The 24,708-nt window shown below is 45.3% G+C and overlaps 2 protein-coding genes across 3 annotated transcripts in view; both read right to left on the reverse strand.

Moving 5' to 3' along the window:
- The window catches only part of hif1al (hypoxia inducible factor 1 subunit alpha, like), a 40,793-nt gene extending 31,256 nt beyond the window's left edge, over positions 1-9,537 (reverse strand). The window contains exon 1 of the mRNA XM_030067444.1: positions 9,402-9,537. Coding sequence (XP_029923304.1) covers positions 9,402-9,436 — 35 coding nt within the window. The 5' untranslated portion in view covers positions 9,437-9,537. The remainder of the gene's footprint in view (positions 1-9,401) is intronic.
- Positions 9,538-10,935: 1,398 nt separating this feature from the next.
- Positions 10,936-24,065, reverse strand: LOC115370429 (WD repeat-containing protein 20). Of its 2 annotated transcripts, XR_003929249.1 has the most exons (5): positions 23,201-24,065; positions 20,158-20,340; positions 17,362-18,774; positions 13,068-16,579; positions 10,936-12,945 (listed from the first exon to the last, which is right to left on the reverse strand). XR_003929249.1 is itself a non-coding variant. In XM_030067445.1 (4 exons), the coding sequence occupies exons 1-4, from the start codon at positions 23,606-23,608 to the stop codon at positions 16,532-16,534; spliced, it is 2,052 nt and encodes a 683-aa protein (XP_029923305.1). In that variant the 5' UTR covers positions 23,609-24,065; the 3' UTR covers positions 10,936-16,531. The 2 variants fall into 2 exon arrangements, 1 of the variants encoding a protein (XP_029923305.1); XM_030067445.1 differs by having other exon boundaries at positions 10,936-16,579.
- Positions 24,066-24,708: the final 643 nt, after the last annotated feature.

The following is a 24,708-nucleotide window of genomic DNA, read 5'->3' on the forward strand; positions in this document are numbered from 1 at the left end:
GACAGCACCTCATAATTCCATACATATGCTATCTACAGGATTAATCTCCTAGCCGGCTCCTGGACCTCAGCCAGGGAGTATTAGCTGGGGAGGCTTGCATGGCCTGGACAAGATAGCCGATTTGGGTCATTCCAGGCATTTAATTTATGCTTTTGTGGCAACACTTAAGGCAGCAAAATCTGCAGTGTCAGCAGCACTGGTTCCTGAATTTTATGTGGGTAACGTCATCGTATTTTTCTTTAGTAGACATTAAATATGTTCTGCGGCCTGCTCTTCAGTCTGATTTGTACACTGGACACCAGTAAGTCGAGCAGCTACCCTGTTCAGGCTTCAAACTCCGTACACTGGGCGATATGGACAAAATCAAGTATCACAATATTTTTGACTGAAGACATCGATATCGATATTGTGATGATATTGTAGGGATGACTAATTATGCTTTCATAAGTATATTTTTTGTATATACCTACCGTGGTGATATTAAAGGGATGACTATTGGTGCTTTCACAAGAAGTTTTGGTAAACAATCTTTAGTAATGAAGTCTTAAAAACTAGGAAATGGCAACACACACGCTGTATGACGATATCCAGATGATATCCAGAATCCCAAACGATATCTTGTCTCATGTCATGGTATCGATATAGTTTCCATATATCGCTCTGAACAATTATAGGAACACTGATAAAGTCCTTGGTAAGATATAGCATAATATTTAATACCTAAAAATACAATACCACTGCAGTAGCATGGAAACGAACTGCCCTGTCCAGCAGAAACAATCACAGAGTTTTGTTGCCAACCAAAGCACCGTGGAAACTGCGACGAAAAACAAATAAGATGAAGCTGCAAGTCACTGAGCAGCTCTGTGGTAACTTTCACACAGGAGGTTTGATGAGCTGTTTGGATGTCCGCGTTTCTGTCGAGTAAACAAGCTCCGTGTTTGGCTCCTGGCACCGGTTAACATCAACCATCTGAAGTGGACCGCCACTCACTTCAAGACACGACGGACTGTCTGACGTTGTTTCCTGGGCCTCGGGCCACGGTAACCTCCTACGACCAGAGTGCTCTACTCACGTCTTACGTTTGGTTGAGGCTTTCTGAGTGGCCGACAGGATCGGTTCTTCAGGTTCCTGGTACTGGGAATTGAGAGTCGACTCCGCAGCCGCTGGGGAGTCGAGTCAACAAAGTCAGTTCAATTCCATAAATCTAGTTTCCATCCCTGGGCAAGTTAACGTATGGGCAACTTTGGAGGAATTATCAAGAATGCGACAGTGAACCCCAGTGAAAAATCATCCTTTCCTTTTCTGTCCCTTAAAACAAAACAACAAATAGTCAACGGCTCTCTCATTGATCTACTGAATCTGCTTTGACTGAGGAGATTCTGCCACACTTAAAGCCCAACAGCTACCGCTTCTCGTTTAAAACCCATCCACCACTCTGCTTTGGCAGCCTGCACTTGAGAGCAACGTTGCACGGAATCGACTCCACACGTTGGTGAGTGGAAGCCGATTCTGCCCGAGCCTGCCAGCATCTGAAGGTGTTTTTCAACACCAAGTGACAGCAGAGAGACGTTTGACTCGAGCTCTGCTGAGCGTCTCCATCCTGTTTGGAAAAGGAACACAGGAATGTGAGTTACATAAGAGTACATGACCCGGCAGCCACAGGGTATCACTAAGGAGACATCCTCCGCTCGACAAATATGAGGACACACACACACACACACACACACACACACACACACACACAACACTTGCACATACACATGCAATTTCTAATACAAGCACACTACTATCACTTACTACTATTACTAATGCTGCTACTCTCACTAATATCTACTACTACCTCAACTCCTCCTCCTCCTCCTCCTACAACTATTATTGCTACTATTATAATTACTACCATCATTTCTGCAACTATGCATTTATGACTTGATTTATTTTATTTTATTTTATTTTATTGCTGTCTTTGTGAAGTTCTTTGTAATGTGGATATTGGAAAGGACTATAAATAATGATGATAATGATGATTATGATGATGATAATTATTACTGATACTAATAATGATACTGTTGCTACTATCACTACATATGCCACTATTAGTGCTATAACTACTGTTACTATTTGAGGTACTGCTACTAACATAAACAAAATTATTGATAACAATACTGATTTGATAAACTCACAAAAAGTCTTTCTGTCTCACACACACACACACACACACACACACACACACACACACACACACACACACACACAGAGAGCAGTAAGCAGCTTGCCAGCTGGGAGCGGCCTGTGGGAACAGACTGTCCCAAGTCAGAGCAGGGAAATGGCACTTTGGCTACAACATCTAATTACTCCGTTGTGTGTGTGTGTGTGTGTGTGTGTGTGTGTGTGTGTGTGTACGCACAGGCGTACATGTGTTTACATATTAGTGGTAGTAGTATTAATACGCCTACAGCTATTTTGTTGTTGTACTACTTTTGTATGTGTACGGCTGTTCGTCCTCATGTGGTAGTCTGTGTTTGCGTGTTTGCATGTGTGTGTGTGTGTGTGCATGTGTGTGACTGTAAATGTCATCTGAAGCCGTACTGTGCTGAGCTCTCTCTCTCTCTCTCTCTCTCTCTCTCTCTCTCTCTCTCTCTCTCTCTCTCTCTCTCTCTCTCTCTGTCGGCTGCAGGAGAGCAGCCAGAGATTGTGTAAGCAGTTGTTGATTAGCCAGGAAGTGTGTGAGAGTGACTATGGATACACAGATACACACACACACACACACACACACACACACACACACACACACAAACACACTAAGTCACAGAAACCAAAGATCAGACTCATAAACACACAAACACACTAACACACTAACCACTATAAACTACAGATTAAGGGCAAGTGCACACACACACACACAAATGCAAACATACATGAATAGGAATGTGCATGTAGGCACTCTCTCTCTCTCTCTCTCTCTCTCTCTCTCGCTTTCATACACACACACACACATGGTTTACTGTAGGTGTGTGTAAGAGCTGAGGTGAACAACCAGCCGAGTCCTTTAAAAACAGATCAGGAACACGATGTCCTGTACTGACTGCAGCCAGAGCGAGAGAGAGAGACAGAGAGTGTGTGTGTGTGAGAGAGAGAGAGAGAGAGATAGTATGTGCATCAGGAGACTGTAAGGGCATGCAGGAGAAAAACAGAGAGATTAAGTGACCCAGTAACACACATGGAAAACAAGAACAGCAAGAGGTTCCTCTTTCATTGTTTTGGCTCATACTGAAACAGTATATTTTGGACTGAAGCTGCCATCACCCAGTATTTCAGTTTTTTTTTTTTTTTTTTTTTTAATTTGATCAGTCTCATGGTCATGACAATCCCAAAAAGTCACAAATATCCGGTTTTCAGAGGTGGAAGTAACTAGTTCCGTTTACTCATGGTGCTGTAATTGAGTAGCTTTTGTGTACCTTCACCACATTTTAAATCAGATCCATTACAGAGAGCAAATGATCAATGACAGACTGTGGAACCTTTCACAATAAAAGCTTGGCCATCAAAAAATGAGAAAGGGAATCTGCTTCTACTTTGTCGGTTCTTCTTTCTGTCATTTTCAAACTCCACAATAAAAGCTGCGCGCCCACAACTCGCGATCCAAGAAGCTTCTGAAAGGTGGGCCGTCCACACCGAAACGCTGAAAACGCTTCCACTTGTTTAAGAGGCGTGTGTGAAGCAAAGCCGGCATTACGTCGCTGCTGCACCGCAACACCAAACTGGCCTTTTCGAATTCGTCCGCCAGTTTTCCAAAAGCAACATGTTTGGTGGATGGAAACCCTGTTTTAGTAAAGGCATAAGCAAACAAAGAGCAATAAAAATATGTTTTCAGATTTGGCTAAAAAAAAAACTCTCCACCAAAGCCCAGGAAAATTATCATCAACACCATAATCATCATCATCATCATCATCCTTGCTGTCATCATTACTGCCAACATCATGCATACTTATGGAATCCAATCAAAGTGTGGTCTATAGTGCTGATCATTTCATCAGAAATATGTGATAAACCAAACTGTATGTGTTCAGTAACAGCAGAGGGGGGTGACGCTGTCGGGTCAGTGTCCCATATCGAATCAAAGTCCAGTACTGGCCTCAGGTTTCGGTCCTGCCCTAGAATTTCTATCTGACACTTTGGCACTTTCTCACTTGGGGCTGCCCATAACACACACACACACACACACACACACATACACACACGCTCATCTCATGCGGTGACACACTTAACGCTGGTGCTCTGCCCCCGTCACATGCTGTGTGTTATGTACAGTATGTGTGTCTTTGCTAATGTGAAAAACTCGAACGTTCACAGCGTTTTAAAAATAACTGTGACCTGCCCGAGCTCTCACAATGAGGCCTGACGTTGAGGCTGCATCAAACTGGGTTCGACTTAAAGGAATAATTCACCCAAAATCCAAGTATTTTGTATCATTTCCTCACAACAAGTTTCCTTGAACGTCCACCATGAAAAGTTTTGCCATGCTTTCAAGAAAATGCATTGTTTTGTGACGCAGTGATCATACAGATGGAGAGTCAAGACCGCATGAAGAGTTTGACAATTTGAATCGGATGTTTTCATGTCTTTTTTCAATTCCATTTTAACAAAAATGGCTGCAGTTTTTGGAGCCTCTGTTCTCTGTGAGGCGTGTGACTAAAATATTTTTCACTGGACAGCTCCAGGTGAACAAGTGGTACAAACAAATAGGTACAGAATTATTATGCACAGAATTATTTTCATTATCTTAAACAAACGTCAGTCCGACCAGGTGACAGATCATGTGAAATCTGCAGAGGCTGACACCCTTCCTGGCTACAACTGCTTTGTTTACATGGAGGTTACAGGCTACCACCGCCTCGCAGTTACTGAGGTCATAATTTATTGATGGCAAAATGCTCCATATAGCAACTTCAATTCCTCACCAGGCTTAAATGTCATGGATCGGACAGAGAAGTCAGTTTTTATCCGGTTGGGATTCACAGGCAGCGATTTCTTCTCGAAGTTTTCCCAGTAAATGGAGGAGGAGTCGGTCCACAGCAGGACTCAGAGTTCACTCCCACAGTTATTTCCAGCTTCTCTTCCAGTTTTTGGTGAAAACCCTCGACGGCTGTGGTTTAAAAATGTCTCTGTGGGTGATGTTGGATCCAAATTTGTGCTTTTCACTGCACTGTTTTTGGTGAGAGATAAAGCTACAGTACAAGATAAACTGACCCTCTTTTTCCAGTTTTACACCACTGCTGCTGAACAAACACCTACAGATCTGCACTGACACAGGGTCACCGAGGAGGAGAACCCAAATAAGAGGGGAAGCTGACAATTTGTAAAGCCACATCTGAGGGTGACAACAAGAGAAACACAAATGCACACACAGCTGGAGAGCTAAGCTGAACAGCCAGAGTCTGAAAACGCCACGGCTGAGTGACCAAGGCCACGGAAAATTGCATTTTGTCACCCTCAGCACGAGGGCGGGGGTCCTGTCCAGACTTTGTGTTAACATCCGTCCCAGTTAACCCAATCACAAGTGGACACCAAGTGGCTGTTCACACGTGCTCCTATCATGCGTCTCGAATGCGTTTCCAGTTCCAGATCAGATCTTACAGAATTACTTCTTTCATTTCTTTTCTTCCTTTGATTCCTCTGTGCTTTTCTTGGCCTCCCTCTCATGAGTTGCACCTCCTCACTTCTGCATCTCATTCTGTCACGGTCTTACCAGCGTTCACCATCCTTCCTGTTCTCATCTTTGAACGACTAACAGAGCAGCTGTGCCCATCGTCTCTGTTTTACGGATTACCTGATACTGATGCCGTCATCAACACGACAAAAACAAACGTCATTCAAATTTGAATTTCTACAAAGCAACCAGGTGATATTCAGATGTTGCTGAGACTCATCAGTGCCAGATCCCATCTGAAGGTGGTCTGACTGATCTGACCTCAGTGCGTCTCCAAGGCACAGTCCACTCACAGTCAGCTCTGTCTACCTGTGATCAGAGACTAGGGCTGTCACCATTTTGATTCTAAATCAGAAATCAAGATAACTGGCTTTCCACTGTCGCGCCAAATGTGTGCCGGTGCTGCCGAGGCCAGCTGTGTCTCCATGGTCTCCTCCGGGCTCTGCTGGCCCCTCGGCGTCCAGCTGCTGAGGGCCCAGAGAATCCCTGTTACCCCTTTTCCACCAAAGCAGTTCCAGGGCTGGTTCAGAGCCGGTGCCTGACTTAGCACCGGCTTTGGTTTTCCACCACCCAAGCAACGGCTAAACTGGTTCCAAACCGATTCCAAGCAAGCACCAACTTCGAGCAGGGGCTAAACGGGAGCCAGAGAAAGAACCGATGACGTGACCCCCCACGTCATTGGTGGGCGGGGTTACAGACCCAAACGTAGTCCCAAACCCAAATGTAGTCGCCATTGGTTCCGACCACAAATACGATGGGTAGCCAGCAATAATTGCGTTTTTCGCCTCTGGACTGCAATGCAGGCTTGTAAAGACACGAGCAGTATTTGCATCGCTACGATGGGTCGTCCATGTTGGTTATTGTGATTCGGAGCGAGCGTCTCGCACACCCACGTGATCACGTTTTACGATGACGTAATGACATGGCTCTGACTTGGCTCCGCTTGGCTCTTGGTCGATGGAAAAGCAAACCGGTTCTTTGTTGGAACCAGTTAAGAACCGGCTCTAGCACCAGCTCCGAACTAGCACCAGGTGCTTTTTGGTGGAAAAGGGGCATGTGTGTGCGGTGCAGTTCCAGCGGCTGAAAACAGAGTCCGTCCTGGTCTTGAGAGTCAAGAGGTCTCGCCTCTGCCAGTCGTCTGATTCACACCTGGGGCCACAGGCGATGTGGTGAAGCCTGCATCAGCGTCACATGACTGTTTAGCTTTGCACATGCTCGACGTTAATATCAGCGAGCGTTAATATCAGCGAGCTACCATGAGCGAGTTAATGTAAAAAAAAATAATAAAAAAAGGCTCTCCCTTGAGATGGGACTCGAACCTCGTCTGCAGAAGCAAAGTCCTGTTGATGGTGCCGCTGGCGAGCCTGCCATGCCTCCTGATGTAGCGCTTTTTTTTTTTTTGGCGTTATGCCAAGTCAAGAAACTAGAAAACAGGACATTTCAACATGTTCTGGGTTTGCAGAAACAGAAAATACCATCTTTGTTTCCTGGTGACTGACTGGGCTGTTTGAAGAGTCAACACCACTGCTCAAGTGCAGTCCACTCAGCTCATGTGGCAGAGTGTGTGTGTGTGTGTGTGTGTGTTTGTGTGTGTGCATGTTCTGCAAAGAAGTTCAAACATGCATCAACTGTGTTCATCTGCAAAACCATGAACCATTTCAATCCCCAGAAGGATTCTTCATCTGAGGAATTCAACTAGCAACCAGACGGACACATCAGCTGCAGCAGCTTCAGAACTACACTGTGATTCATTCAGCAGACGTGAGCAAAACACACACACACACACGCACGCACAGACACACACACACTCTCTCTCTCTCTCTCTCTCTCTCTCACACACACACATTTTACTGTGTTTAATGAAAAAAGTGATATCTGCATGTATTAAAGATATTAAATCTGCAACTAAGAGCCACAACAACCCCATCCCCCATACACACACACACACCACTGTGGGATAATAGTCTATAATTTTGAGTGACTACAATGTGCAATACAAACTTAACATGTGGAGTTTCATCACCACAACATGGATCCATTTTGAAGAAAGAAAAGTTTCCTGATATCCCTTCCTCAACCTTTCAAAACAACAACAACAACAACAACAACATTATCACATCCTCTAAATTTAGACTGTAATGGAAGTGAAGGCCCTTGGATAATTCAATACTTAGTTTTATGCCCTCTGTAATTTTGCCAGATTAGATGGCACATATTTCAAATCACAGAGATTTTAGTTAGGGCAGAAGATCTGTTACAGTCGAAATGATGATGATGATGATGATGATGATGATGATGATGGTGCAGCGCTCGAGGCCTTGAAAACAAGTTTGCACAAGTCATTAAACAATATTCACGGATTCCCGCAAATTACAGGAGAGAACATAAACTAGGCCAGGACGTGTCCTGCCACCAGCAGATCTGTGAGGGACTCATTCATTCACATCAGTCCTGAACAGTTTTATGTGCCGCTGGTCACAGGCAGCCTCGCTGTCACCTGATAAATCCACATGCTCGCCACCTCTGTCCTGCGTGTGCTGCAGGACAAACTCCCCGGGCTCCAGATACCCACAGGATGATAAGCAGCTGAATCAGGCTCTGCTCTGCTCTTTGACTAATCTGGACATGCTGGAAACACAAATGTGTTGTCACTAAACAACACAATAAGAGCAGGGCTGCAGTTAGGGCAGGAAAGTAAATGGGCCTATAGTGTTATTAAAAATATATTTAACCAGAATACTGCACTGATGTCACAGATGAGTCCATGTAGAAACATTATAGGGACACCACAGGTGATCAAAATGAACCATAAAGCATCTTAAGGCCACTTAGCATTCACTTTGACAACAGACACACTTTAAGTCCCTGAAGGATTTTAAAGAAATACTATACTATATTAAAAAAATATATCAACAACAGAACAATGACAGAATAATAACCAGCTGAATCAAGGCACTTTGCATGAGCAGACTTTGCTCTGCTCCTTGACAAAGAGTGAACGGTCATAAAAAAGCCATTTGTAGGTTATGTTTTACCAGAATACTATACAGATGTCATTAGTCCATTTAGAAATATTACAGGGAGACCACAGGCCATAAAAAACAAATGAACCATAAAGTATGTTAGGGCCACTTAAATTCAATATGACAACAGACACACCTCAAGTCCCTACACTACACTGATACTAGTGTAGGGCAAGAATGATACTACTACTACTACTGCCACTACTGATAATAATAATAATAACATCATCATCATCATCATCATCATCATTGTCATTATTAAATAAAACACCCCACCATGCAACACGAGACTACACACTGACCAGGGCCTGCAGCCACTATACATTACTGAGTCTGTACAGTAAAATTATGGGATTATTAATTTTTCTGCTAATCTACTGTAGCTGAGGTGTTAAAAAAAAAAAAAACAACTGTATCAAAGCTTGATCACATGTAACATCCTCATGAAACCCGGTTTACAGGGACGAGCCGGATTATCATCAATAACCACCACATTATCATTTTTTGCCTCGCGGACAGGTTTTTGACTGGGTCTCGTGCCCCAAAGTTGCAAGAGCAGGACAATACAGCAGGACAGTTTGTCAGCACACACACACACTCTCTCTCTCACACACACACACACACACACAAACACACACACACGCACACACAGAGTGAGTGGGTCTCACCGTTTGGCCGGCCCGGGCTCCTGCTGCTGCTCCATGTCCGCACTCAACGATAATCTGCCCGCACCGCTCTGGGATTAAGCTTTTATTATTGTTTATTCTGGCATGCCGAGACTGAGGAAAAACCCCAACTCAAGTCAGCGACAGTAAGACATTATGTAACCGCTTCCGGTCATGACTTTCAAAATAAAACCCTGTACCTTTCACCACAGCACAAAAGTGAAAACAGAGAGGAGGAATTTGTGGAAAAATTTGCAAAAATTTGTGACCATACAGGTATGATAGTCCATATATCTGTGTTGGGAAAAATAAAAGAACATGCAGAATAAACTTCATTATGTAGTATTGTGGATTATAAACTAGATTAGACTAAAATAGATACCTTTCAATTAGATTAAACTTTGACAGTTATTATTTCGAGTTATATTAGATCTGGATAAATTAAGTCAAAATATATTAGATCTGAACATTATGATGAGGTAATAGATAAGGGTTATTAAATACACAAAGGATGACTCAAACACAAAGCATATTCATCAGCATAAATAATAATCACACAAATGGAGTCGTTCTCATGACCTCGACCAGGGGAGTTACACAGAAACAGACTTTTTCCCCCTTTAGGCTTCAGACTCTGAGATCCCTCTCATGCATTACAGCTGTCCAAGCCTTCAGAACATGGTGGGAGAATATTTGCCATGTGGAGGTTTGTTTTGAACCCAGAGTCGTGGGAAACGGCTGCTGAGCGAGAGCTGGAGGACCAGCCGTCAGCTCAGTCAAAATAAATCATCCTGGAAATAACAGAACATTACAGGCAACAACCTGGAGGGCTGTCTGCCGCCTTGTGTTAGAAAAAAAAGTCTCAGAAAAAATCTATTTCAACTGTCAATAAAGCAAAACTGGTTTTCACTCCGCTTTTCTCGCTTTTATTTTGAGGGTCAAACTACTTCACTTCCGTCATTTCCCGGCCTGTCTCCACGCAACTTCACGCAGCGCGAAGCCGAAGCCTTTCCGAAGCCACGCCCCGCGCCGCTTCGGCAACCGTCGTGCCTTTTCGGGCTCCAGGGTCAATTTTCTTCCTCTGCGGTTTCAGTTGAGGAATTTAATTCACCACCGCTGCCTCTACTGCCACCTACCGGCCTGGAGAGGAAAAGCCACACACACACTACAGTGTTAGACAGTGTGAAGTGCGGTCATCAGCCTGTCTGCTGTTTCCACGGCCTGACCAACACCATGTAAAGGTTGTAGGTGCAAATCGACTCCTCTGAGCAACTTAACAGCCTTTAAGTTGAAGCTCATCTAAATCTCACTCATGCACTGTCGAAGCCAATATTTAATATAACCATTCTCATACTGGAAAAAAAAAATTAATAAAAATATGTAGTTGTTTCTCCCATAATTTGAGTCTTATCAAGGTGGAAATGCCCCTAAAGCAGCATTTAAATCGTTGCAGGCCACTTAAAACTGCACTGAAATGAAAAATTAATTCATTAAAAAACAACAATAATTGAGCATTTTAAAAAGAGAACACGTGTCATTCGGGTTTAAAGTTTTAATAACAGATCTCCATATACAAACTGGGTACAGTGACGCCATTCTGCCATTTCAGTTCCACCGGAAACAGGCATAGTAAAGTGTGTGTGACTGCATGTGTGTTTGTGTGTGTGTGTGTGTGTGTGTGTGCGTGTGGTGTGGGAAGTGTGTGATCCTGTGTGTTGTCTGTGCATGTGAGTGTGATGATGCACAATGCATATTATACAAAAAACAAAACAAAAATACAAATGAAAAACAAGTTTACATGCTATGTTTCAGCTGTTGAATACTGTTCAGTAAAATAAAATGAAAAATGATAAATGAACATGTATGGAATGACATTTCTCTGCCGCTCAGCCACGACCTCTCTGTGCAGAACAAGGCATTGGAATAAAGGTAGTATTAGTTATCAGTGTGCAGTTTTTGAGTATTTTTGGTGTAAACTTTTTTTTTTTATTAATTATTCTATTGATACACAACTTGTTTGGGTTTTGTTCGGCTGCAGCTCTAACCCCACAGAGCTCCATGAGCCCAGTGAGGCGGCGCTCACTTTGACCCTCACTGACCCTGACTGGGAGCTTGTTCTGAAACGCCATCGTGACCGCTACTCTCACAAGATGAAGGAAAAGTGCAAAATTCAAATAAATGATGGTAGATTTTTTTTTTTTTTTTTGAGTGACGCTGCCATTGACACACTGGACTATATGCATTTCAGAGATGGTGCATCATTTATTTCAGGTTATGATTTTATTTTCTTTAGGTGGATCAACAGTGTTTTGGAAATAAGCCCTTAAGCTGATTTTTTTTAATGAAGCAGGATTACCAAGTTAATCAGACATGATATTAAATTCTGTTTTCCATGTTGTGAGTTTGATCGTTTGTCAGCTTTCTGACTGTATGACTGGTTGTTGTTCATGTCTCTGTGTGGCGGCTGCTCTGGCTCTGACTGCTCCTGCCTCACCACCTGGTGTTCTTGTGTTCTTGTGTTTTGGTTCTCACTCTGCAGCCGTTCTTGGTTTCCCAGAAGCGTCTTGGCGCCGGCTCTCATCTCTTAAAGCTCCATTATAACGCAGCGGCTCAGCCGTCATTTTAACGGCAGCCCTCGGTGTCATCACCACCCGTTCCCAGCTTTCAAAGCCTGTCTGGGAAGCGTCCATCTGGAAGAATGCCACGTCTGAGTCTGTCCATCAGTCTCCAAAATGTGGCTGAGGAAGTAGCCGGAGAGTCCGGCCTGGGCCTCCTCTGTCAGGGAGGAGCCGCTGCTCCTGCTCTCCAAGACAAGCCCAGGATCTGTCAGCGAGGCTCCTCTGGAAGCTTTTTACATGTTGATGTGACGGGAGGGGAGCTGGGAGGGGAGCTCACCCCACAGAGAGGGACGAGAGCGCTTTTCATTTCATTCTGAGTAGTTTGAACACAGGAGCTGTCGATTTTCGCTGACAGATCACATCTACAGTCAGCAGCGGCAGTGGAGGAAGGATCATTTGGTTATTTAAATAGTAGGAGCATCAAACCGAACCGAGAAAAAAACAAAACAAAAAATCGGACCATGCAAAACGGTGTAAAACTGAATCGTAGAAAACCAAACTGAGCTGAAACTAACTACTGAGCTGATGAATTACTGAATAATAGTTTGTTTTAAATCGTTTAAGCAGACGTTTGCCTTTAAAAGAATATTTGTCGATTTCATACTGTTATCCCAAATCTCTGAATGAAAAAAAAGTTATTTTTTGCAAATAAGACAAAAAAAACAGAGAATATTAGAAAAGCTGCAAAAAAAAAAAGCTGCACCGTTCACATCAGAGTGTGTGACGTGTGTCTGTAAGACCACGTGATGTAGAGAAAACAGGGGCTGGTACCTTTAAATTCTGTCATTTTGCCACCAACTGGACGAACTTGTGATTGTCCCACTGACAGAATTTGTAGAACCCTCCTACAGCCAATCAACAAAACATGTGTAAAATGTCTTAAAGGAATATTTTGGGCAAAAATGAAAATTCAGTCATAATCTTCTCACCTCCATGGGAGTGGAAACTCCACAGAGGTTCAGTATCACACACACAGTGAACGAGCTGTCTCATGTGTTAGTCCCAAACTGCGGTTGGGACTGTGTGTCTGCAGCTCTGAAACAAACAGAACATGTCCATCAGATCCCAAAAAGCTTGTGCAGCATAATCCAAATGTTTTGTGGCCCGATGCCTTCACTGTAGGCCAAACAGAGCAGCATTTCCCTCATCATCTCTTCTGCATTCCTCAGTCAAACTCCCCCACAGGAAGTGAGCAACGCAAGAGAATACAGGCGATAAGAAGGTAAAAAATGGGAAAATAACTGGAATTTTAGAGCCGCAGTGCAGCTGCCTGGTTAGAAAGCTCATTTTATGCTGCGCAATCTGCACACAAAATTGAGACACTGTATAAATTTACATTTTTGCAAAGTTTGCAAAACACGGTTCTATTAATTTCAGTAGCTTGAAGTGCAGAACAAGGCGTTGGAATAAAGGTAGTTGAAGTTGCACTTTTTGAGTGTATTTTGTGTAAATTTTTTTTATCATTCCATTAGTGCACAAATGTTGTTTGGTCTGCATTGAGTTGCTCCTGTAGTTTTGCAGTTTGGCTTGTTTGTGTGTTTACACAAAGAGGGGCTCCTGTTGATCTGAGCAGCTCAAGGCGGGACAGGCAGGAGCTGAGAGGTCCGTGTGTTGTGGCTGTATGAACTCTGGTGGAGCCTCCACTGACACGCAGGCAGGGAGAGGAAGAGTGAAGTTTCATTTAGAGGTGAACTACTCCTTTAACAGCACGACTGATATCATGATGAAGCATCAATTCAGCTCAAGACGCCAAGACGGTTGTGGGAAACCCAGCGCCGGCGATGTTTCTGAAGAAACACGGAGCGAGACGTGCCGTTGCTATGACAGCAAAACAGAGTGTGTGAGCTGCGATAATAGCCTCACACACACACACAAACACACACACATACACACACACACACACACAAACATCTGCTGCAAGTAAAACTGGCTTGTTTTGTCAGTACAAGGGCATATAACCTTGGCTTCCACCGTCATGGAAGTTACTCTGCTATTTATAGGACAAATCAGCGCACAGGTAACTCTATAACTCACACTGCAGGGTGAACAAAAAAAAAAAAAAAAAAAAAAAAAACAGGCTGCACGCTCTGTGTAATGGGAACTTTCTTTCAGGGTCACATCCACATTATCAGACATGTGTGCCAGTTCCATCAAGGTCAGCGGCTCGTCATGCTCGAAAACAAGAGCAGAGAGCCCAGACGAGGTCCTGTGCAGAAACCGGCCCTCTGTGGCCCTTCATTCTCTCTGCTCTGCAAGTGGACAGAATTGATTTCGGTGTGCAGGCGGGTTGATTATTACCAAGGCAGTCCATACATTACAATTCAGTCAGGCCGAGGGAATAAACCCAACTCTTCTGAGTCACAGCCCTATCCAATCCTTTATACAATCTGAAAAAATATCTGCAGACCGGGAGGGGGGTGGGGGTTGGGGGGGTGACAGGAGCCGTTTCTGGACAGAGACAACGGCAGCTGAGGATGGGACTGGGAATTTATTGTATGTGCAAATTCTTGCAAGAGGCAATTCAGGTGCAACAGGAATGGAGCCCAAAATACAGTATATATGATGCTACACCAGAGGGGATTATGTGTTATGTTGTGTTGTGTTGTGTGTGTCTTTTTTAATTTGTTTTTTTTTTTGGACTTCTGAATGTGCAGGGTCATGTGTTTTGCTTGTGAGCAGTTCTTCAGACGTTCAGGAGGATAACTAGTAGACCTCTGACCTCTGACCTGTGACCTGGGACGGTCAGCTGAACCGTACAGCTATAGCAGCCGTTGCTTCGTTTGGTTGGCTCTCTGCGTTCCCGCCGGGGTCGGTCTCTTTCTTCAAAGCTGGACCCAAACCGCGTGCCGCCACCTCGCCGGCGGCCGACAGCACCAAACAAACGCTCGCTTGTCAGGGACGTTTCAACAAACTGAGAAACTCTATCACACGAAATAAAAACACGTTGACATCTTCAAGTTCCCTAAAACAGCCAGACATTCAATTTTTTTTTTAACTGTGGTCGCTATGTACAATAGAAGGATCTTCATATATTAATACTCTTCATCTTTCCGTTTTTGTTGTTTTTTTTCTTTTTCTTCGTTCCCATCGCTGTCAAGTCATTATTTCCATACACTTTTTGTCCTTTTTTGTATTTATAGAGTATTTTCAGTATTTACAGTATAAATTACTACACAGTCTTGTGATAAAATAAATAACTTAAATACAATGGCCGTGGCTTTTGCAGTGTCTTTTGCAAAGGGGGGGAGGGGTTTGGATGAAGGAGGGAGGAGGGACTTAAAGAGGAGGAGGATGGAGTCTGGCCGGCTGTTTGCTCCTCCATGCTTCTGGGGAGAGACGGGGGGGTGAGCGATCCCCCTCGTTCGTCTGATGCAGTCTTTCTACGGAGCACCGCTGAGCCGGCGGGCGCGGGATCAGGGCCCAAAGCACAGGAAACACCTTATTCTCACAGCGGCCATTTTGAACTCACGCCTCACTCTGGGCGGGAAAAAGAGCAATCGTATCATCAGGAGCCAGACAAACGTTTGTCCTGGCAGACTCCTCACTGAACACGGATGTATGTCAAGTATGAACAGAGGTTCAAATCCAAAAGGTCATATCACTGATCCACTGTAGTTATGGCTGGAAACCAGCCGAGGACGCCGGCTAGTGGCTAACCGACTAATAGGCTAGCAAATTTCCTTGTAACTTTTACAAAACAACAAAAACAAACAAACAGTCTCCAGCCTGCATCCAAACGACAAACATGACACGTTAAACACCTAAAGCGTGTCACATGTTTACTTTGTTGTTGGTTTTAAGTTCCAGTTATTTCCGTTTCTGCCGATAGCGGTTAGCCAGACGAGCCAGCTTCAGTTTTGGCGGGAAGCTGTGATGAGAGAGTCGCATCACAACTCTGCCAGAGGCGTATCGTTTTTGGAAATCTTCCTATGTCTAGATTGTCAAGATCGGCTAATTAAGCTAATTTGTTAACTGTCAGGACGATGTTTTGTCCAAGATGCACAGCAAACAGACACCAGGAGTCCGACACAGACCCTACACTGAAAATGTGATTTTCAAAAAGGGTAAAAACACAATGGATCTCAAGAATAGAAAGGGATGTAAACTCACATTTTGAGGTGATATATTTGATCCGCTGTAGCTAGCTGGCAGAATCGGGCCTACATACAGCTAGCTGGTGTTATTTCCAAGATAGCTGACTCATTTGCTAACTTTTCTCTCTGAAGTCTCATGGGTAGATGTAATGCTGTCTTTTTATTCGCCAATCGTTCAGGTGGTGTTTCCCGTCCTGAGTGGGGTCTGACTTCAAAATGGCTGCCATGGCAATAAGCTCATTACAGGACAGGGTCTGGGTGATGGTGAGTACTGAGAGTTATATCGAGGGTATAATACTGCAATGGTAGGCAGGATATTGTCACTGGTTGTTGGCTCCTAATTTGATGTTTTGGGGAGGGGGGGGTGGATCAAGGGAGAGGATGGAGGGAGGGAGGGATGAGTGCAAAGCTTCTCCTCCAGCTATACCACCGTGCCGCTCGGAGAGTTCCCGTTCTGTGCTGTCAAGTTCTGAGCAAGAAAGAGAGAGAAAGAGAAGAAAAAACAAAAGAGAAAGTTAGCACACTTGGGACAAGAAGGATACAGGGAAAAAAATCTATACTAGTGAGGAGAATGGAAAAGGTGAAATCATTTCAAACAGTTGAGTCATTCTGAGCATTTGAAGAGTTTCATTCCAAAATGAGATGTGTGCCAGGTGAGAAAATGAAAATGTGACATCGACTCTAACACAGTGATTACTGGCCTGACAGGAGAACTCAGAGGATCACTGAACTTACTGGCAGGCCTCAGACATTTACTTACTAAAAGTCGAATATTACAAAGGATGTGATCATCCAGGTTTTTAAAATATTGAACTCACATTGAGTAATGATTTTTTTTTTTATTTTCCCAAAGTGGACGTGTGCCGTTTTGCAATGAAATCATCCATTTGATCTGAGCTGGAAAACCATAATGCAGTGGACCTGTGACGAAATTTGATGATTTCATGATAACATGAAGCATCGTTTTATCAGATCACTGTACTGTAATCAGGTACTGTAAACAACATATTGCCTTTGATTTGTTTAATTACACATATAAGAAATGTTATAAAAGATACAAAATTAAATTAGATGGGAAAAGTGAGGCAGAATTGCCTAAGAACTCTCGAGGGACTTGAAAAGTGGCATTCTTCAGGCAGCATATCGCAGGAAATAAGTACATAGTTTGTAAGTGCCACGCCAAGTAAAAGAAAAAGAAAAAGAAACATAATTCCAAGAGTGTTGTGGTCAGAGGGCTGAGGAGCGACCTACCGCCTTCCCCGGTCGTGCCCAGGTGCAGATCAGGCCCTCCTGGCAGGCTGTGATGATGCAGTCGTCCATGAACACCAGGACCGTCAGCCTCTCGTGCGCAATCTTCTTACACACCAGCGGCTCCAGCAGCGGCACCTCGTGCATGCGCGGGCACAGCGTGGTGCCCAGGACCTTGGCGGCGTCCAGCCTGCTGCTGCGCGGCGCCACGTTGATCTTGTCGTTGCTCTTGCTGATGTTGCCCAGGCTGTGGTATCTCTTGTGCTCCTTCTCCACGCCGCTGCCACCGGACTTGTCCGACTTGCGTTCCTGAAGTGACAGCGTGGCGAAGCGGCCGATGCTGAACGGGGTGCTGTTGCCACCCCCGCTGCTCCCTCCTCCTCCCCCTCCGCCGCCTCCCCCTCCGCCTTCCGAGGCGCCCTGGCCCTTGGAGGCGTTGGCCACGGCAGGATGGGGCAGGGAGTTGGAGCGCGACAGGGAGCGAGGTAGGGGCAGCGGGAGCGTCGGGGGATTGGAGGTGCCGGTGGTGGCGTTGGGCGGGTGGTGGTGCCCCTCCACCGCTCCAGTTCCTCCTCCCACTGTGGTGCTGTTGATGCCCCCGCTGCCAGAGTTGGACAGCGAGGGTCCGAAGGTGTTAGTGAGGGCACGGGACAGCGGCAGGCGAGGGTACAGCACGTCATCCGTCAAGTCCCACAGACAGAACTGGGTATCCTGCCCCACCGAGCCAAACCGGTACGTGACAGACGCCGACCCGCCGCCTTTGGAGCTGTGCCGGGACAAACGGGACAACGTGCTGCTGGTTCGGACTCGTCCAAAGTGCATGGATGGAGGTGGCGCCCCCTGGTGGAGGTCCTCCTCGCTGCCACTGAGCTCCATGGGCTCGTCATCTTCCAGGGAGGTCGTGAAAGGGTCAAAGGCCACCACGTTGACCCAGGACTTGTGACCGTGACCTCTGGCCACCACGCGACTCTCAGCAAATGACCAGACTGTGACCAGGTCGTCCTCTCCGCCCGTGGCCAGGTATTTCCCGTCGGGGCTCCACGACACACACAGCAGCCCGCCAAAGTAGCTCTTCATCACCCCCTGCAGCTCCATCGAGTCAAAGTGGAAGACGCGCAGGCAGCCGTCCTGACCCACGCACGCCACATGCACGCCGTCCGGGGAGAAGGCGAATTCGTTGAGGCCACCCTCGCCCACGGCCCAGCGCAGCAACGGGTTTCGCGGTGTCTTGGTTTTGCAGGCATAGACGGCGAAGCCTTCGCCCTGCCGCAGCAGAGAGTACTGCGGGGCGGTGGTGCCGCAGGGATGGTCCACGTTGTAGAGGTAGAGGTGGCCGCTGGCGTGAGAGGCCAGAAACAGGTTCTCTGACTTGGGAAGCCATTTCAGACACGTCACCTTGGATTTGTCTATCAACCTCTGGAACACAGCAAAGAAGAAGTGGAAGTAGAAAAGGCAGCAGAGGAGAGAAAAGGGATAGGAAAAAGAGCAAGATAACAACGGGAGTTTGAGGGAAGAATGAAAAACGAGGAGGAACAGAAGAGTAGATGGATGGAAGTAGTGAAAATTCAGGGAGAGAAGAGAGGGAGAGATGGGAGAGGAGAGGCAACATCAGAGAGTAAAATAAGGATATTGCATGCACCAGGCTATGATGCATGTATTGATTTTTGATTTGCGTTTTCATGTGGACTCAAGGTAGAACAGAGGGCATCTCTCTGCCAGCAAAAAGGGCAATCTGAAAAAACCTGACTAACATAAACCACGAGGAGAGCGAGAGAGACGCACCGAAAGGAAGCGAGAGAGGGAATAAAGAGAGAGAGAAAGAAAGTCCTTAGAGAACAAGATTCAAGACGGAGCGTGCGGCAGAGATAGCGAGGAGACAGAGAGAAACCAACAGAGAAGGAAAATGAGGGGGATGGAAGATGAGGAAAGAAAAGATTTAGAGAAGCAAATCCCAGGGAGGTGAACAGATTCAGGAGAGAAATCAGACACACTTGAACAGCTACTCCTCCTCCTGTAGTGCAGGCGCACACACACACACACACACACAGTCTCCTAAATTTAATTGGGAATCCCATTAAACAAGATCTCTGCTGCGAAAGCCAGTTAAGGAGAGGTCGTTAACGTCTGTGTGCACTAATAGAAACCCAATTCCACAAAGCAGTGCCGCCATGTTGGAAGGACGATGATTAAGACGCTGTCTGACTCCACAATTTCTGAATCATACCACCAGACACCAGCAAACAAATCAATACAAAGCATGACAAATGACCTCCGTAACATTTCAGTACTCTCTCACTGAATGCAAAGAACTATATTCTCCTTCCACACATGACATGGATAGGATGAACATCAAAATTCAAAATCGTGACCCAAAAACATGACAATATGTATGTTGGGGCAGAAACCTTAATCTTGACATCAGCCACATTTCATTCTGCTGTAGTAAGGACAAATGAGACAGCTTGTGCATTAGGGCTGGGTACTGGCCAGGACGTCACACGTACCACGATAACGTGACTCACAATACAATTTGTATCATGATACATTGCAGTTCTCTGCAGAATTGACTAAGATTGTATAAACAGAGCTTAAAATACAGCCTATTGCATGAAGCCTGATTACACTGATCATTTCATTCAAAAGTCCCATTCCACCTTTTTTAAAATGAGCACAGTCCACTGACTTAGCTGCCCTGGGTAAGGATATCGTCCCATCTCACGCACGTCAACTAAAAGCCAATGTGTGCATACAAATAAACACCCACCCACACACACACACACATAAAAACAAACAGTGCACCTCCTCGTTGAAGAGTTTACTGGTTTCCTTCTTGATGGGGTCGAGGTACTGGACCTGCCCTGCGGAGAAACCCACGATGAGTGCCACGCTCTCTGCCGTGGCAGAGTACTGGTTGAAGTCGTGACACGTCGGCTGCGTCCCCTTATAGATTCTCTTGTCTATGGGCTTACTGAGGTCCACCGCCTGCAGACACACACACACACACACATATGAGAGAGAGAGAGAGAAAAAAAAAGACATCACTTAATGGCAGAATAGCCCAAGAAGCGGTTTGTAAACTGGAGTCCTTGAACAACCCCTGGGGTTCCTTAGCAAAACAAGGAGTTTAAAAGAAATACTGCACAGCTGCTGGCAATGTAACCTTCCAGTTTTGTTGTTTTGTGCTGTATTTCTTCTAATTCCTGTGGAATGACTGCTCAAATGTAGACCAAGTGTTACCAGATAGGGCTTCACTCAGACAGCCAGTAGAAAGTGACCCAAACCTTTTTTTCCCCCCTCAAATGTGACACAGATCTAATTTTTATGCCACTGTGACCAGCAAAAATCCCCACTGAATTTGACATTTTCAATTCTGATTTGGGCCACTTTCATTTGTGGTCCTAAATCAGATTCATGTCTGATTCCTGCTGAGGTGAGGCTGTGTGAACGCTCACATCAGAACTGTCAGAGCGTCATTATTCATTTATTGTCAGCAGTGGTGGACAAACACAACATGAGGGAGAGCAGACACACAGACAGGGAAACACAAGGCTACAAATGTATTAGATGTAATGGAAGATGCTTGGTGGTGGTGCTCAGCAGCGTGCCTGTTCTAAAAATGTGGGCTCGTGGCACAGATTTGTCCACACCGATGTCAGAACATGTCGCACATTCAGAGATGAACGTGAAAAGATCAAATCTGAGAAAAAAGTCAGAATTGGGTCACTTTGAACTTTGCTGTGTGAATGCAGCCGTCGAGATGTTCCCTGGGCAGCTCCAACAAACTGACGGCAGAAAACGTTTCAGCGATCTAAAACTTCACATCAGGTTTCAGTGTCAGTCCTTCACAATAAAAGAGGAAGGCCTTCTTTCAGGGCCACTGATTAGCACCGACATTCAGCAATCTCACTCGTATTACATCGTAGAAAAGGACAGACAGAGATTTCTCCACCACTGGAGCAGCACATAGACCAGAATGCAGTGCAGCAAGCAACAAAACATACTGAGTTCTGGGTAAGAATCAAAATGCTCACTCTTTCTTCAGTGGAAAAATACTCACTCTTTGGCCTTCTTATGCCATAATTATTATTGTCACTGTTGCTCTCTCCCCTACTACGACTGACAGCTGAATGCAACAAGTTCAGACTACTGCTCTGGGGATGGTGGGGGTGGGGTGGGGTGTCAAAAGGCATTCTGGGAAATGCAGGAAATCACTAACTGAAGTAGATGTAGAGCAGGCAGGCTGGGGGAGAGCAGGTATACCCAAACAGAAAATATTAATCCTTCACCACAAATGAACTGAGCATTACAACCTGACGATGTGCAGTGTTGTGTACTTAGAGTAGCTGAGGGTGGATCTTCGCTTTAGAGTCACTACAAGTTAACACAAGAAAATCTGACAGTTTGGGAATCCCTGACCAAATCTGAGGATGTGGACTAAACCTTATGGGCTGCCACACGGCCTGATAAATGCACAAATTAACCGAACGCTGAATGCATGTCGATAGTGATATTTATAGTCTACTGTCTGTCACATGTTTTGCACTGTCACTTTTCACTGCATGTGGTTTCCTGAAGAAACCACATCCATTAATATCTATTGTGTTAGCTCACATATAAGCTGTCGACACACCTCTGCACCAATACTGCCTTGGCAAAGTCCAGGAAAATGTGTTCTACCTACTGAAAGTAACATTATTCTCACTCTGAAAAGGGGACATGGTGACCTGATGTAAGGGAGAAATCTGCAGGTGTGGACAGGAGGGGATGAGTTTTAAAATCTGCTGGATTACGGCATTTTCCCTCTCACTGATGCTTGTCACACTGGCAGGGAGGCTGCTACATTTGTAGAGGCTTCTATGGTAATAACCCATTTAGTTTTCCTAAATGGGTTATTAGCATTCCTCATTAAAAACCAAGTGGCACAGCTAGCTGCAAGCAGTCAGCCGTGCTCCTTGCTTTCAATGAGAATGCCAGCAATCCTAAAAAATCCTTTTAGTGAAACTGGAGTACGAATGCAGATACTTTTCCTTCTGAGTGACAAAAATAACTACCTGCTATTATTCAAAATGTCAAAGTATACCTTTAGAGAAAAAAAAAAAGTAAGGCTATGAGAGACATATATAATCAAAGATAAACATTATTATCAATTTAAGATAAATCAATCCACTATTTCTCAGCTGGGTTTGCTGCAGGCAGAAGAGAGAGACTATGTTAAATTAGCAGCGACTTTACAAAGAGCTTGTCAGTTTTCAGGCTTTAAAACTAACAATATTTTATTTCAATGAACTAAGCTTTCCAATAGTCTTCATCACACGTGCTTTTACAGCAACTGAAAAGTGGGGAAATAACAGGCTTTTAGGACTAGTGGCTCCAACCGAGAGCATCCAAAATAACGCCTGAACTTGGGAACACTGGGATTCACGCAAACCGCAGTGAACAGACTGCTGTCAGTCATTTCTGCTGTTCATGAGTCTCCTAACAACAACACTGTTGCTCTCCTGCAGTGTCCATCAACACGGCACGGTGCATCCGCCTGGATGATGAGGATGAGGATGATGATGATGATGATGATGTTGTGCATCAGTCAGTCCGGATAAAAAAGCAGCCCATGTATGCTGCACTGCATATTAAACAGAACCCCCCCAAATGTGTGCGTGTTAACTACGTGCAAAACTGCTGCCAAATTAACAACTAAAAGACACGGGGGTTAGTTTGTAATGACGACGAGATGCAAGCTAATGGCATCGAATTAGCATCGCTGGCTAGCATGCTAGGCTGGCCTGACCATCCGGTGGATCTGTCATCCCGGCCGGCCGACAGAGAGACAGATAGGGGGGCTCACCTTCTTGATGTTGGTATATGTGTAAAAATACAGCTCTCTGCCGATGTTGAAGCAAACCCGCTCCGACTCCTCGCTTGGGTCTTCCGGCTGCAGTTTGACCATGGAGACCCGGACGGGCGGCAGGAAGCCCGCCGGAGAGGAGTTGGCTGCGGCATTGGACGAGGAGGCGGCGGCGGCGGCGGCAGCAGCGGCGGCGGCCCCGGGCCCCTGCAGCAGCCCGACCCCTCCGCCGGGTATCGGCCCCGGTCCGGCCCCGGGGCCCAGCGTGGCTCCGGCGGACGGACCTCGCGGCAGCCCGCCCCGCTGCTGCGAATCGGAGAGGGTGAGCAGCTTGTAGAAGCCCTCTCTGGTCCGGAACTGGGATTTAATCTCATTGATATCCTTCAGAGCGCCGCCATCTCCGGCCATTTTTAGTACAAACAAGCCGCACAGGAAACTGAGATTTTGACCTGGAAATAATACGCTGCAATACAAAAAAAGAAGAAGAAGGGAGGAAAAAACTACAATGGAAATGGGAGCGGCGACGAGCAGGAGCAGCCGAGCTCAGCTAAGCCGACCAGAGCCGGGTTGCTCCAGCGCATTTTCCTCGGCACCGGAGAGCAGACCGCTTCAGCATGGGAGAGACGCGGAGAGAGAGGCCTCGGGAGCCGGCGAGAGCATCATCCTCGACTGGGTCTCAGCTTCAGCTTCATCCCATTTGCGTAAAATACGTGAGATGCGTCGACTGCTGCTGCTGCTGACCCTGCAGCCCGACTGAGCACTGCGCACATCCACTCAAGTGTCGGGGGTAAAGAGAGGGCATCCGGCCCCGGACTGCCAGATTCACCCCCCAGTTAACCCCCAGTGACACCCAGCAGCCACCAACATAAAGTTATCTGGTCGTAAAAACACACACACACACACACACGCACACACACGCAAGCGGAGTAGTTTATTGTGGTCCTCCCCCGACGAACAACCACAGTAAACACTTCCAAGTTGTGGTGCTGTAGGATTTGTGTAGCCCATTGCACCCTTATAGAAGTTATTATTGGAATACTAAAGCCTGTTTTTTTTATGGAAATGAATTAGTGCCAGCACAGATTGCATTTGAATTGCAAACATTTTAATTTGTCATGCACAAATTAAAAAAAAAAAAAAAAAGATTCCATGAATAAATAAACTTTTTTTTTTTTTTTTTTTTTTTATCTGTAAGACCCAGGATGGCAATGTAATTGCAATGACTAGTTTTAGATGTGATCTTAGGTTTGTTTTTTCTCAATTCCTTTCTAACGCAGGAAATTGAATTGTATCAATTTACACAGCATAGGTCTTGCATTAAATCCAGCTGTTAAACATGAGCAGATCAATTCAGGCTTGTGCAGATCAAATCTGCTGGCACTAATCTCTTTCCATACTTTTTAGTTAGCATGTGATGAACAAATTGAAAGCATCAGTGAGGGCTATGAGGGTGTTGAGGGCTATTATACATCATCTTATTCATTACATAACATCCATACACACACATT

This window comes from Myripristis murdjan, chromosome 13 (genome assembly GCF_902150065.1).
Source record: "Myripristis murdjan chromosome 13, fMyrMur1.1, whole genome shotgun sequence".
Taxonomy (NCBI): domain Eukaryota; kingdom Metazoa; phylum Chordata; class Actinopteri; order Holocentriformes; family Holocentridae; genus Myripristis; species Myripristis murdjan.